This window comes from Papio anubis, chromosome 7, assembly GCF_008728515.1.
Source record: "Papio anubis isolate 15944 chromosome 7, Panubis1.0, whole genome shotgun sequence".
NCBI classification, from domain to species: domain Eukaryota; kingdom Metazoa; phylum Chordata; class Mammalia; order Primates; family Cercopithecidae; genus Papio; species Papio anubis.
This window is the reverse complement of record NC_044982.1, coordinates 153,413,479-153,429,082: the sequence shown is the minus strand read 5'-3', so window position 1 is coordinate 153,429,082 and position 15,604 is coordinate 153,413,479. Positions and strand designations below refer to the sequence as shown.

At 41.1% G+C, this 15,604-nt stretch overlaps 1 protein-coding gene across 14 annotated transcripts in view; it reads left to right on the top strand.

The window, feature by feature from the left end:
• RYR3 (ryanodine receptor 3) overlaps window positions 1-15,604 on the top strand; it is a 569,735-nt gene that overhangs the window by 219,623 nt on the left and 334,508 nt on the right. For all 14 annotated transcript variants that reach the window (XR_002523591.2, XM_021941701.2, XM_021941703.2 and 11 more), the window contains 2 exons: window positions 11,491-11,565; window positions 14,183-14,261. Coding sequence is in view for 13 of the 14 variants with exons in the window: in XM_021941701.2 (XP_021797393.2) it covers window positions 11,491-11,565; window positions 14,183-14,261 (154 nt within the window). In the remaining variant the exon portion in view is untranslated. The remainder of the gene's footprint in view (window positions 1-11,490; window positions 11,566-14,182; window positions 14,262-15,604) is intronic.

The window sequence follows — 15,604 nt, the reverse complement described above, 5'->3', positions numbered from 1 at the left end:
TCCAGGCCCTGCAGCGTCCACACTGGTGGGGAGGGAGTTCTACAAGGCATGGGAGGCAGTTAAGGAAGTGTCCAGCTGACTTTTGATGTGGTGAAGACAGGTGGATCTGGGGTTGACCATGGTGGGCCTGAAACCCTTTTTCTGAGAAGCTTATCTAGAGTCTTCACTACATGTAGATTTTGTAGTAGAGATTTGTGTCTTTCTATCTATCGTATATATAGAAGCAGAGTGGAGAGAGAAGCAGAGAGAGTCAAACATTAGTCTTAAAGTTAGCAAAGGCAATCAATCATGTTTGTTCTTTGCGTCTTTGGGGTTCTGGAGAAATATTAAAAGGAAAGTCAATCACTGGTCCAAAAGGATGATTCCGAGAACAGAGAAGTGCTTGCTGACTGCATGCATCATACATGAAGGGTCCTGTGTGGCTAAGTCCCAGAGGGGTGACTGTCAAGCCTGACTGTGCATTTGAATTACCTGGGAGCTCAGACTTCACCGTGGGCCCACCAGATTGGAATCTTATGAAAATGACCCAGCTTTTATGTTGTTTATTTTTTTCTTCTTTGTATTTATTTTTAAATCTCCACTAGTTATTCCAGTCTCTAGCTGGGATTAAGGGCCACTTTTCTAAAATGAAATCATGAGAGGTTCAGAAGAATGATGTCACTGCCTTCAGAACAGCACCTGGTCCGTGCACAGGTACTAAGTATTAGGAGCATCTGTTCTGTCTGCCCCCAGGCCCACATACACAGGACCCCAGAGAATCAGCCTCTTCACCCAAGGCCGCTTTGTATACTTTGAGAATAAAGCAAGTTCGCTGTTGGTTTTGCTTGGGAATATAAACTTGCCCCCATGCTCATTATGTGGATATAGAGAAAACAGGATGAATCAATCTCCATCTAGCAAAATCATAGTTGAGACCAGTACAACAAAGATAGAGAGATTTAAAAAAATAAAGGTTGGTTGTTACAGGACATCCAAGGGGAAAAAAAAACCCCATGTAAGTTGAAGGAGTGCAGGAAAGGGAGAGGAGGATCAGATAACAACATAGAATCCAGTTGACTTTCTGCTTTATAGCTTGTGTAGGTAAAGGTGTTACACACAGTAGTAGTCAGCAGGGTTTTATGATAAAAAAAAAAACTTACTCCTATTTTGTTATCTATAAATCCTCAGGATGAACAGCGAAATTTTTATAGAGAAACAGTAGATTAGAAACAGTGTTCAAATTTTCATGTCAAGGTAATCGGACCTTTTGAATGTTAGACTCTTTGTTGGAAATACTCATTATACTACATTTGGTGAATGGAAATAATTGGGCAGAGCTCTTAGTATTGACCCTTTGTGGTCACTGGTCCACCGTTTCATCTGAAGCCTGATGAGGAGGAGGAGTATGGGTGGTTCAAATAGAAACCAGAGCAGTGACTGGAAAACAAATTTGGCTGACAGATTCCTTTTATGCAAAGAATGAACTTGGCAACATCAGATTCTTAATCTATTAGCTACAGGAGAAGGTGGGGGGAATAATTCGGAGAAAAAAAATAATAGCCTCACCTCTTTCCAAAGCATACTTGTCATCAATCTAAATGTCATTAATACCCTGACAAATATCTGGCGATTTGCTCTTTTAAAAGACACCATAATAAGAAACATGTGTTAGGGCTGCCATTTTGGCTCTCTGTTCGCTCCATGACATCTGTGTTCAAAGAAAAGCACAGATGTATCCAGGATGACCCTGCCCAATTTGGAGGCATCCCAGTGACCACCTTTTCCCCCTCAATGGAAAATGCTCATCCGTCTGTTTGAGAAGCAGTGTTTGAAAAGTATCCAGACTAGTGGGAAAGTCATTTAATTTGCTCCTCAAGCATTGTGGATTGGCACAAAAGGGCAGGAAAATGGTAGCAGAAATCTACATCAATTCTCATAGGGCAAAGGCTCTTAGTTTTAAAGTCTTGGAAGACAGGAGGTTCCCCAGTTGTCTTCAGTTGCACATTTGGAGTTTAAGTCTGCACCACCCAGGGGATCTTCCTACAGTTTTAGGTGCCCACAGGAAAGAATCAGCTCTAGGTCACCATAGCACCTCCTTTGCAGTCTCCAACCCATCTGAGCCATCTCGCAGATTATACCTATTCCATGTGCCAAACTTGTGCGAAGCAGAATCTAAGTAGGTGTTTTCCTGGAAGAGACTACTGGGGTACAGGTTCTTGCTGCAAATGATGCCTGTGACTGAGCATTTACAGCTTCTCAAATTGGGCTCTGGCCTTTCATCCTTTTGTTCTGAAATCCTTCCATGTGGCTGTGAAACTAATGACATGAACAAAAAGGAGACTGCACAACCTTCTCATCCAGGAAGAATAATTCTAGGCACTTCCAAGAGAGAGGGTTAGCCGGATTCAGTAAATTATAAACCATGGGAATGGTAAATTTGACATGCAGTGGTGGGCAGAGGGGATGGATTGTTTGATATTGCCTCTGTTTTCCTTGCTTAGTGACAAAGTTTATGTATTTAATAAATCAAAGGATTGCCTGTCTGTGCACTGCTTTTCAAGTATTCTTCTCTTTTGTCCTGTGATATGAGGAGATAGGAAGAAGGCAGTACTGTGGGTGTCGAAGGTGGGGCTCCCTGGAGTCAAGGTCACTCTACAAGAGCACAGCAGCAGACAGAGTGACTGCCATAGGTCCTTCTGCCACCAGAGGCAGCCGACTTTCTTTTCTGGGGTGAGGGCTGTCCTATTGTGCATTGCAGCCTTTCACATTTGGTCCTGTCTTTTTAGTAAGGCAACTGCTAGCTGACCAAGTAAGACTGCCATGATCACTGAATTTGGGGGCAGTAGTGCTATCAGATTCTGTGCCTTCCACCTGTTTTCTGAACTTCATTAAGATTCTATTTCACGGCCAGGTGCAGTAGCTCATGCCTGTAATCCCAGCACTTTGGGAGGCCGAGGTGGGCAGATCACATGAGGTCATGAGTTCGAGACCAGCCTGGCCAATATGGCAAAACCCCATCTCTACTAAAAAAAAAAAAAAAAAAAAAAAAAAAATTAACCGGGTGTGGTGGCGTGAGCCTGTATTCCTAGCTACCCAGGAGGCTGAGGCAGGAGAATCGCTGGAACCCAGGGGACAGAGGCTGCAGTGAGCCGGGATTGTGCCACTGCACTCCAGCCTGGGCAACAGAGCAAGACTCCATCTCAAAAAAATAAAAACCAATTCTGTTTCACAGTTTCAGTTTTCACTGATTGCTCAAGATGCCCATGAAAGATGCCAGGGACGTTGCCGCCTTTCGAGCATGTTTATGTGAAGGACCTGTTCTGCTCTGGCTGAGTTGGTCCAGGCCCACTTGGAAGATTTCTTAGTAGGGGAAAAACCTCTTCACAGAGTGTCCTGAAGTCAGTGGCTCAGGCACCTCTGACTGTCGGCTTTAGATTCATATGAATCACACCATTATGAGTTGAAAATCAAGGTGTCAAAAGAATGACACCTTACACTGTCTAGTGTTTTATACTCCAAGGTTGAGAGCCACAGGAGGTAGGTAGAATCTTTGTTCGGGTCAGGAGAAGGAGGGTTTGGCAGTGAGCCAGTTGAGGATTGAAGTATCTCATCCAAAAAAGGTGGCGAAGAAACAAGTGTCCCACACTGGGCTCTTCGGGGTTTCACACCAGTTTCAGGGAGTTAAGATGCCTACGTGTACTTAGCGAGCTCCTGTTGTCTCATTCTCTGGCTGTGACTCCTCATCACAAGCCATACTCATCTGTGCATGTGCCCCTCCCACCCCTGGGTTATACTGTCTAATTCCTAGTCTACTACCACAAAATCCTTCATTAACTATTAATATCATCAAAGAAGAAAATAAAGTCCCTGTTACCAGATGTTTACAGTTCAAGGCCTGTTTGGAAAATGCCCCATCAGTTCCTTTGGTGTCATTTGAGCTGGAGAGGTGTTGTCTAGCCCTATTGAGAGGTGAAACCAGGTGGGCTTCTGGGTCCAGTGGGGACTTGGAGAACTTTTGTGTCTAGCTAAAGGATTGTAAATGCACCAATCAGTGCTCTGTATCTAGCTAAAGGATTGTAAATGCACCAATCAGCACTCTGTAAATGCACCAATCAGCATTAAGTAAAATGGACCAATCAGCAGGATGTGGGCAGGGACAAATAAGGGAGTAAAAGCTGACCGCCTGAGCCAGCAGGGAGCCAGCAGCAGCCACCCACTGGGGTGGCGTTCCATGCAGTGGAAGCTTTGTTCTTTGGTTTTTCACAATACCTCTTGCTGCTGCTGACTTTGAATCTGCACTACCTTTATGAGCTGCAATGCTCACCAGGAGGGTCTGGGGCTTCATTCCTGAAGTGAGCAAGACCACGAACCCACCGGAAGGAATAAACTCCAGACACCCACCCTTAAGAGCTTTAATACTCACCGCGAAGTCCGCAGCTTCATTCTTGCAGTCAGCGAGAGCAAGAACCCACCAGAAGGAACCAATTCCGGACACACTATCTGTCCACCCCTCCTGGAAGAGCAGTTTGCTTGAGTAGGATCTTTTGGGTTTGAGGAGAAGGGAGTGATCCACTAGCCTGTAGTGGTAGGACAGGGTAGACCTAGAATCTCACAGCTGAGTGAGGCAGCCTTGAGAAACAGGGAATGCACCAAGTCCCCAGAAATAAGGATGGGGTCTAAAGTGAAGAGTCCACAAGGGGCAGTTAGAGGAGCCAATGGCTTTGGGACCTAAACTGCAATGCATCCGTGCAGCAGGAGATGTTTACCATGGAGTCTAGAGCTGAGCCTGAGGGAGCTATGGGGAGAGGCTCAGGTATCTTCAATAAAGACCGCCTCTCTAGCGTTTCCATGTAACACCAAGGGTAAAGAAAGACTGTGGAGTTAGTGTCTTAAAAGCAGTGATGCTAGTTATGTGTCCCCATCTGCCTTTCAGGTAGGTAAAGTCGTTTCCTGAAGATCCTGGCAAAGCAGTCGCACCCACAAGCAACTGAAGGTATAGGGAATAGACAAAATACTTTAAAAATGCCGTGTTTCATTAAGCACATGTACCATGTTGCACTGCCACCCACACGCTCTCTACTTTTGCCCAAAATGATGATACAGTAATAGTGTTAAAGAAAATTTAGAAGAGGAAAAATTCGGTGGTTCTGCAACCAGCCAAATGGTTATTTCATTTTCATAGGTTTCCTTATTCTTGCCTATGTGTAATATTTGAAGGCATTTTATTTTCTGCTTTTCTCGTGGTGGCATATCATAAACGTTCTTCTGTGTTTCCACATAACCTCTATAATTGCCTTTAATAAAGCATAGAACGTCCTGAAGAAGCCTCATAATTTACTAGATAATACTTTTCTTTGGTATATTTAGGTTCTTTCCAGGTTTTTTGTTTTGTTGCACCTATTATAATGCTCTTATCACAGCTGGGTGCACACTTGTCTTTGCTTGTCTTGAATTGCTCCCAGAAGTAGAACTACTAGAGAAAAGGTTATGGACTTCTTTATGGCCCTTTTCATGTATTTCCATATTGCTTTGTAGAAGGGTTGTACTCCGTACCACCTTTCCTGGAATCGCATCGACTAAATTGCAATTCTGACAGCATTAAGTTTTTTTCCCACTGATGCAAATTTTGCAGATGTAAAATGATATATCAAAGTTGCTTTAAGTATCATTCCTTTCACTACTAGAAAAGATAGAATCTCTTCCATATGTTTGAATTTTCTTCTAATATGTGTCATTTATTCATATTCCTTGCCGACTTCTATGAGGCTTAGTTTTTTTCCCTACATTTCACTGAGATAGTAGCCCTTTTGTTACAAAGTCTTTCTGTAGTCTATTAAATGTTGGTGTTTCCATTGTTCTGAATTTCAGTAATTTTGGTACAATCATATCTGTCTTTTATTTCCTTTGTGAGTATATCTGATGCATCAAAGCGTGGATAAGTATTAGGTCTGTAAAGAATGTGGAGTCTTCTGTTGCATGCTAGTTTTAGAATTTAATTTTAAAATGAAATATTTAATTATGTTATCCATCCATAACTTATCTTTTTGTTTCCTGTGGATCTTACTGAAAGCTTTTCTGATTTGCCGTCCACATCTCACAGAGGCTTGTGCTTGATAACCCTGCCTTTCTCCTGTTGTACTGAAATCTGCCTTGTCATACGCTACACTTTCATATAGTCAGACCTATTTACGGACTGTCTGTATTGTGCCACGTTTCTCTCTTTGAATCAGAGTATCAGAGTGAATTAATGAACTTGGCTTCATAACATTTCCTAAACCTTGGTTCTTTTCAGAATAAAAAATCCTTACTGTTTATATTACCAGATTAGTTTTGTAGCAGTTTGTGAAACTGCAAGATATCCTATTGGAATTGTAATTAAAACCATATTAAATCTGTAAGTTAAATTCAGGGGAATAAGCAGTTACAAATATTAACGTTCTCATCCTGTAACAAAGTACACCTCTCCAGTTCATCAAATCAAATCTTATTTTATACAATAAGGTTTTGTAGTTTGATTTTAAAGGTTGCATTCACCTAAGCAGATTTCTAAAAATTTAATATTTTGTGGAAACCATGAGTAGAATCTTTCATTATGCTTTCTAACCGAATATACTAGGTGACTTGCTTTTGTTTATTTCTACTGTTAAGTATTATTGTTTTCTACTTTATAGGACATCATTACTATTTAGTTGTCACTTGTATCAAAGGAAATGCAAACCTCCCAGGCAATGTAAAAGAGCTTCATCCTGTTCAGGAAATATTGTTCTGTGACCTTCCAGAAAGACTTCTTTCTTCTCTAGCCTAAAAGAGGGGAACTGAAGTGAGGTGTGAAAGGAAGAGAAAATTAAAGTGCACACATCCATGTTTGGAAAATGACTTCATCCCGTCTAAGACCTCCTAGGAATATGACCTTCCAAACAAGCTCAGCGAGGAGCCTTCCTGGGGCCTTGGAATATTTCTTATTGCCTAGGACTCCCAAAGTGGAATTTAGGGTTCAAGATGTTAAAGGAAGTTGGTTTGGATCTCTAACAATATTGAAACATTTGTGTGTGGCTGGATAGAAGCATAGTCCCCTCCCCTCCTTAGTTGCCGTATCTGGTTTATCTGACTGGGAAGCAGTATCCTCTGGGAACTACTAGAAGAAATGTCAGTAACGGAAATTAATTCTGCAGTTATGGGCAAGAGGATTGAGTTAATGAGCTAGTGGAACATTTTTCGTCTGGACATGGCATCAGGGCCTTTTACCAGCATTTCCCTAATCCACCTCCATCCTGTGAGATGTCCTTCTGCCAATGACAATAACCAAGGTCACTTGTGGCAGGGACAGGACTGCCATCCTGATAAAGCCTCCCAGTCTTGAGGTCTGGACATCCTTCGTGAACAGACCCACACAATCTTCTATGTAGGATATCACACCTTTCCTGGACTGTTATTCCAGAATTAGTATCAAACAATGAAAAGAGTTAGTAGAATTTGTAGTTAGACCCAAGTTCAAATCCAAACATGTTGCTTACAAGCTCATCACGGGACTATTTCTTAAATTCTCTATGCCTCTTTTTTCCCCATCTGTAAAATGAAACCAAAAGCACCACCTCCCCTAATTACTTACTCATTCAGGAAATATTTAATGCATGCCTCCTATGTGCCGGGCACTGACGTGGGCACGGCAGAGGATACAACATACTCATGGAGCTTATATTCTAGGGGGAGAGAGAATAAATTCATATTAAAAATAATAAATACCACATGAGAAAATAAAACAGAAAATGGGACAGAGTAAGGGTGATTGTTCTTTCAGAAGGGTTGACCAGAGGAGACTTCTCTCATGAGATGATTGAGCACAGAACTGAATGAAGGGTGGAAATTAACCATGAGAATATTGGAAGAGAATTTCAGGCAGAGGGAAACACACATGTGCAGAGGCTTTGTGGTGGGAGCATGCTTTCTGAAAAACAGAGGAAAACCAGTATGATTGGAGCAGAGGATGTGATGGAGAGCATGCTGCTGGTAGGTGAAGTTAGAGAGGTATGAGGGAACCAGGTTGTACAGGGCAGTGATTTGCAAACTACAGCCAACAGGCCAAATCCAGACTATGGCCTGTTTAGGTACAACCCTTTAGGTAAAGGAGGTTTTAAAATTTTTAGAAAAATGTTTTTTAAAAGTTTTTTAAAGGGCAAATTCTTTAAAAAATAAAATAAGGCCAGGCATGGTGGCTCACTCCTGTAATCCCAGCACTTTGGGAGGCCGAGGTGGGTGGATCACCTGAGGTCAGGAGTTCGAGACAGCCTGGCCAACATAGGAAAACCCCATCTCTACCAAAAATACAAAAATTAGCTGGGTGTGGTGGTGCACACCTGTAATCTCAGCTACTCAGGAGGGAGGCTGAGGCAGGAGAATTGCTTGAACCTGGGAGGCAGAGGTTGCAGTGAGCCGAGATTGCACCACTGCACACCAGCCTGGGCAACAGAATGACACAACTGTGTCTCAAAAAAAAAAAAAAAAAAAAAAAGGACAGTATCATATTTGGCCCACAAAGCCTAAAATATTTGCTATCTGCCCTTTTACGAAAAAAAATTGCCTGATGCACGGCCTTAGAGACCACGGTGAGGACTTTGTACTTGTATTTTAAGTATGGTAGGAAGCCCCTGGGGGTTTTTGAGCAAGAAAGTAACGTGACGTAGTTAACAGTTTTTAAAGGATGTCTCTGGCTGCCATGTTAGCTCAGACTGAAAGGAGGAAGGACAGAGCAGGGAGCACAGTTGGAAGGTCAGTCATTAGCACAACCCTGATGAGACCTGGTGGCAATAGAATGGACTAGACTGGCAGGCACAAGGTGCTGAGTAGTGGGATAGAGTATATTTTGGAGGTGGCACCAAAAGATGCTTTGAACTAACTGGGGGATATGAGAAGAAGAAAGGAGGGAAGGATGACACCAAGATTTCTGGTCTACTCACCTTTCGTAATGCTCTCATGGAAACGGAATGAGACAATGATTTTTTTTTCTACCTCTGTGGCTTGATCCTTCCATTTCTTCCACCATTTTGCAGTCAGGGTTTCCATTCTGCGGTACAACTTTGATTGTGACACTGTCCTTTCAAAAATCTACTCCAGTATCCTGTTAGCTGTGGAACAAAGTTCATCCATTGAGCCAGTCAGTCTGAGCCCTCCGTAATCTGGCCACCCCTCACCTACATCCTGTGTCACGTCCTGTCACTCCTGTTCATCCATCCCACCACAAACCAGCAATGGTCTGCGAGTCCCCATATGTGCTTTATTCTTTCCGCGTCTGGGCCTTTGCCCACATGTGCTCCTCTCTCTTACTATGGAGGTGTGTCAACAGTCCTACTAGAATCTTGTGGTCTACTTTTACAATAAGGTCATTACATGATACCTCTTTATCCTCCTAGTCTATTTCAATATTCTTTGCCTTCACCTATTTTAATAGTTATTTCCATTTGTAGCATGATTTTTATACACAAATCTTATCCCCCATCATCAAACTTCAGAAAAGGAGACGGTATAGCACATAGTTAAGTGCCCTCACCTTTGTTAAATCCTGACTGTGAACTTGGAACCTGTATGACTTTGAGCAAGTTACTCAATCTCTGTAAGCCTCAGTAGTGTGTGCCCAATGGTAGTAATCACCATGATGATCATTATCAAAAGCTCTGTAGGAAAACCACTTCTGCCGTTCTAGCACTTGAGGCTTGCTTGTTCCCTGAAAGCAATGGTTCTCAAAACATGACCCCCTTGCCCCGCCCAGCTTTTGGGGATCAGTGACTCTTAATTCTTCTTATGATTACAGAGTTGGTAGGGACAAAGACGAGTTGGAGGAAGGTAGGAAGTATAAGCTGGTCGGTGGATCTGTTGGAGATGTAGGACTGTTTGGGGAGGACACACCCATAGTGTAAGCCACCAGGAGCCGTCAATTAACTTGTAATAATACAAGTGGATAAGATCAATTTTTGTTAGATTGACAAGATGTGAAAATTATTTGGTATGTCTAATTTTAACATAAGGTGTTGACACATTTGTAAATAGAGAAACTAAAGTTAGTGCAAATGATTTCAAGAAATTTTAAAATGTTGTGAAGAGCATTATAATTCCACGCAGTATTAAAACCTGGAGAACACTTAAGTAATCTCTGTAGCTGTGGGAAAAAGCGCAGCCGCATTTATATTTAGTTACCGGCTTTTTTGGAACATGATACCACGTTTATCTTTTTTTCTCTTCTTTAGGTTCATTATGTGACATGTAAAACCATCTCTTTGACAGAGTGATTCTGTTAATCCAAATAGAGTTGAAATAAAATTACTCCGGGCCTTGTCCTCCACACTACCTGATTCCCCTTCCTCCATGTTGCTCACTGGTGTGGTTGCAGGTGGACCTGGGAGAGGGGCAGAGCCTCAAACCAGTCCTTGGGCTGCCAGTCTGTAGCTCTGAATAAAATGGACTGCATAAGAGATGTCCTTGAAGAAAAATGCTAGAATTATCTTCATAATTAATTTTTATCTCAAGCTTTGGATTCTCTTTCTGTGCCTGTTTGGGGAGGGGAGGGCCTATGCTCAAATATTTTCTCCTAGAAGGGGCGTGTGATCAAAAACTTTATTGTTGGTTAGCATGATGATACTTAGGTGAGAAGTTGGAAATGTTGATGCCAAAAAATCCTAGAATTTTCTGTAGATTTCCATTTTCCATGCGACCTACTCACCTCTAACTATAATAAATTACAGTTTTGTCTCCTATCATGTGCTGTTCAGTTCAGCATGTTGACGTGTGAATCAGATTCAGGGAAAGAGTAAGAAACAGACACCATTGGCTTTATGTCGGGCCATCTCTCCCTCTCATGCCTACCTCTCCCACTGTTTGGGCAGCCACTGAGCAAATAGCCAAAGTGGAGCTGCCTGCTGAGGCAGAGAAGATACCTAGATGGTCTCTCAACTGAAGCATCTATTTCTGCATAACTGGTTACCCTTTTAAAGTCCTGGATTTCAGAGCCATCTCGCGTTGGTGAGATCTGTATAAGAAGGACCCATTTAAGGGAGTGGGCAGAAGGCCTAAGTGCCTCGAAGGGAAAAGACTGCATGGCACAGAATGTGACCATGTGCCTGCCTGCCACGCTGCCTTTGTGTTGTTAGGCTATGGCTACATCACATTTGTTTCTCTCTCTCACTCTGAACGCTTCTGAGAAGTTTCAAAGGAAGGTAAGCAGTACCTGTGTCATTTACATGCTTCTCTGGTAGAACAGCTCTGGGTTTCTGCTGATCCTGGGCAGAGGCCATTTCTGGGAATAGATTTGTCCCCACACACCCTCTCCCAAGGATGTTGCATGGCTGTGGTCACACGTCTCTTTCTGCCCGTAGACCGGCCACTTGCTTCTGGAATGAATTCCTTAGGAGCTTTGCAATGGGTCTTTTCCTGGTAGTCTGTCTCCCAGAATTGTTGTGCTGCTTGGCTTCCAGAGAAGCCACAACTGCCCTGTGCTGACCTGATTCTTCCTCATTCCCACAGGCAGCACAAGGAGGTGGCCACAGGACCCTGTTATATGGCCATGCAATTCTCCTGAGGCACTCTTTCAGCGGAATGGTAAGCAGCTCGGGTGTCCACTCTCATCATTCAAAGAGGAGGGAAAACTGAAGAGGGGAGAAGTACAAGAAGCCAGCAATAACAACCTAACAGCAGGAACAATTGGAACATAACTAATTTTAGCACATTATCCTCTTGACATTTCCTTCATATGACCTACCTCAATTTGCAATAATTGCAATTATGTTTTTTGTTTCATCAATGTCTGATACCCCACCTCCAACTCCATGAGGAAGAGGGCCATGTATCTTTTTTATTTTGCTAAACCTATAACCCCACCAAATACAGTGTTTTGATATACTAGATGCTCAATAAATATTTGTTGAATTGACGAATGATCAAATGGCTTATGGAGTAACAGATCTCTTTAGTATACAAGGATAACCAGTATAGAAGAAAAACCAATAAAATGGAAATTTTGTGACAGTTCTCCTCCTTTACCTATCTAAGAGAAATAGAATGATACTCACTGTTTTTTCAGTCCTGGGAGAACTTGCAGGTGTTATGCTAATTCAGAGACAGGAGGAAGACAAGAGGCAAGGTAGTCACAGAAAGCTTGCATGGCTATGACTAATCAGAGATCTAGAGCCAGAACTGACAGAAGGATGGTGCCTCAATGTAACTTGAAAAAAATGCTACATTTTAAATGAATATAAGTTATTTATAATTTACAAAATTATAATTTTACAATATTTAAAAATACAGATATTGTAGTTTTTGCAGGAAGTATTAAGGAGAATATTATTACTCAATCAAGTATAATGTATGCCACACCAATAGTGTATCATCCTCACTGTCTTTCAGTATAAGGAAGCCTTGTTATTTTCCTTTAGCCTTAGTGGAAAACTGATACATTAATTCAAGAGTATTTCCACACATTTACACCAGCAGCATGACGCAAAGTTCATCTCAAGGCTTGAACTATCAAACTGACAACAGGAGCAACAGCTGCCTCTTAAATAATTCATTTGCTGCAGCATTTTTTTTTTTTTTTTTTACTGAGCACTGGTAAGAAGCTGACCTTTTCAGCCTGAACATTCGTCTGCTGTAGTCCTTCATGGCAAAAGACGAAAAACAAAAATGGCCAAACAGAAGTGTGTCCAAGTAGGAGATGGAGACGTTATTGAGAGTAGGGAAACTTTTGAACCCTGATAATATCTGGAATTGACAGGTGATACTATCTTTCAGAATCTGAGATTTATCTATAGGGTAAATGAAACTCCAACATTTTTCTTTATTTAAATGTAATAAACAGAACTTCAAAAGCATACTTCTATGGCTTCACAAACAGGCTAATATCCTGGTAGTGACACAAAGACTTGCATTATTTATCATTAAGTTTACCTCTCCTAAAAAAAAGTTCTACTCACAGTGAACATATACTCTCTACTGGCGAGTTCCTTTGAAGCACAGCTCTGGGAATAAAGCCTGTAGGATACGACTTTGTACATTGCAATGATTTTCCATCTTCCTCTTGCAGAGAACTAGAACTGTGGTTCAGAAAGCACATCCCAAGAGCTTACCTGCCTCTCAGTCTAATTCTAAGATGAGCTGCTGTGCCCATCAGTGAAAGAGGCCATGGGATTCTTTATTAAGTTAGTTTAACGATCATTTTTAAGTTTTACCTGCCCATGTATCTTTATAATGAGAAAAAAAAAACATTATTTTGAGAAGCTTTAAAGCTCCTAGAAAATTTGAAAAACCAAAAATAGAAGTGGGAGAGTCATTCATGGCCCCCGACACTATCCAAAATCAACTTCTGTTTCATTTTTGTGTAATTCCTTTTAGTCTGGTTGCTACACATTTAGATTTTTTGAGTACATGTTAACTCATAAGTGTACTATTTTATATATTACTTTTTAGCTCAATGTACTGTAAACAATGTTCCAGGCTATTAAACACTCTTGATAAATACTCTTAATAACGTAATATTATATAATATAGAAGTATCAAAGGTTATCTAGCTTATTATTGTTGATCATTTATGTTCCATTTGTATTGTTCCTAATTTAAAAGTTTCTCAACATCTTTAATATTTCTAACTCATTTCTGTAACATACAGTTCTATACATTAAACCACTGAGTCATCAGATAAGAGCATCTTTGAGGTTTTATGTGTATCGTAAAAGTATTTTCAGCTGGGCATAAGGTGGTTCACACGTGTAATCTCAACACTTTCGGAGGCCAAGACAGGAGGATCACTTGAAGCCAGGAGTTCAAGACCAGCCTGGGAAACATAGCTAGACCACATCTCCACAAAATTTATTTTAATTAGCTGGGCATGGTGGCACACACCTGTAGTCCTGGCTACTTGGGAGGCTGAAGTAGGAAGATTGCTTGAGCCCAGGAGTTCGAGGCTGCGGTGAGCTAGGATTGTGCCACTGCACTCCAGCCTGGGTAACAGAATGAGACCCTGACTCTAAAAGTAATAAGAAGAATAATTTAAAATGAAAGTATTGTATTAAGGCGTGTACCAATTAACTTTCCAATGAGCAAGATAAATAGAGCTCTCTTCACAGTAGCTCATTGCTGAACTTAACTGGAAGCTAACTAGTGGTAAGATACCAAGACCCAATGGAAGAGTGTGACTTCACTAGTATTCGCTCTTCTTTCACAGTATCTAACATGCTTGACTACATCAAGATCCCAGACAGACAAACTTGCCTTTGATGTAGGTCTACGGGAACATGCCACAGGTGAGTCAACATTCCCAGGTTTATTGAGTTCAGTGGGGTTCTTGGGCTAAGGGCTTTTGAGAGGGACCCTGCATGTGTTCCTCATTTGGGATTCCAAACCAACCTGGTTAAGAAATAGGTCTAACAAGATTGCAGAATAATGGACTAGAGAGAGGATGTGTAATGGAAACACAGAAACTAGGAATGAAGGAGAACGTAATATTTTTACCACAGTCAGCCAGAATCTCAAAGAAAAACAATTAACATTGTTAGATACTGAAAGTAAGCGAACAAGTCATTCTTGATAAGAACCGATGATACTAAATGACTGCCAAAAAATAAAGGTAGCATAATAAAGGCTTAAATAATGAAATATAGTGTCCAGATCAAAGGAGTAGTCCTATTTTGTTCTGCAGTGAACAGGCTATGTCTAAAGTAGTGTTTTCCAAATGTTAGTTGTTGGCATCTATAATTATGATTTTGCCATTCCAGTGTATCCTTTTTAATATCATTTACTTTATGATTTTATTTAAATTTAATTACTTTTGTACTTAAAATTTTTACAGACAAAACTTATTGCCATAAGTATAAACTGTTTTTGCTTGCCAAAAAAGTAAAATAATGAAAAGAAAACCATGTCATTAAGTAATTGAAGAGATGTTGACAAATATAATAACGTGTTAATGATACACTAGTTCTAAATGTAAAACTTCATTTGAAAGCATCAGAAGGCTTAAAAGGGTAGTAAAAATGAAAACAAATTTCTCACTATATTTGTCAATGTCATTTAATTGCCTCCCACCAATGATACACATCATATACTTTGGGAACCACTGGATTATTTTTTTTTAGTATAGTCAAAAATACTGACAGTCAAGAGGTGAGTACTGAAGATGCTGACCAGGATGACACAGGTTCTTACTGGAAACCAGAAATAAAGAACAGAGGACTAAGATAACAATCTACAGATATTCAAAGTTATAGTATCAAACAAGATGCTGACTTGCTGGGGTTCTTCCAAAGGCCAACAGAGCAGTGGGTAGGAGTTGAAAGGAGGCACATTTCACGTCAATTGTGAAAACTACTTTGGAACATCTGCAATTAATGAGTGGAAGAACAGCTGGCCTTGGGATATAGGGTGCACCCTGTGGCTAAAAATATTCATTAACAATCTGACCATCTGTCAAGGGCATTACGTATGGAATTTCTGCTCCATTTAGAGGTTGGACTAGGTACCAAACAGGATTCTTTGTTGCAAACGAGAGAAGTTGATTCAGGTTAACTCAGTAAGAAGACGAACTTACTAGAAGGATGTTGGGTAGAGCCTGCACTAAATCTGGAGCCTCAGGCTTGAAAATTGGTTA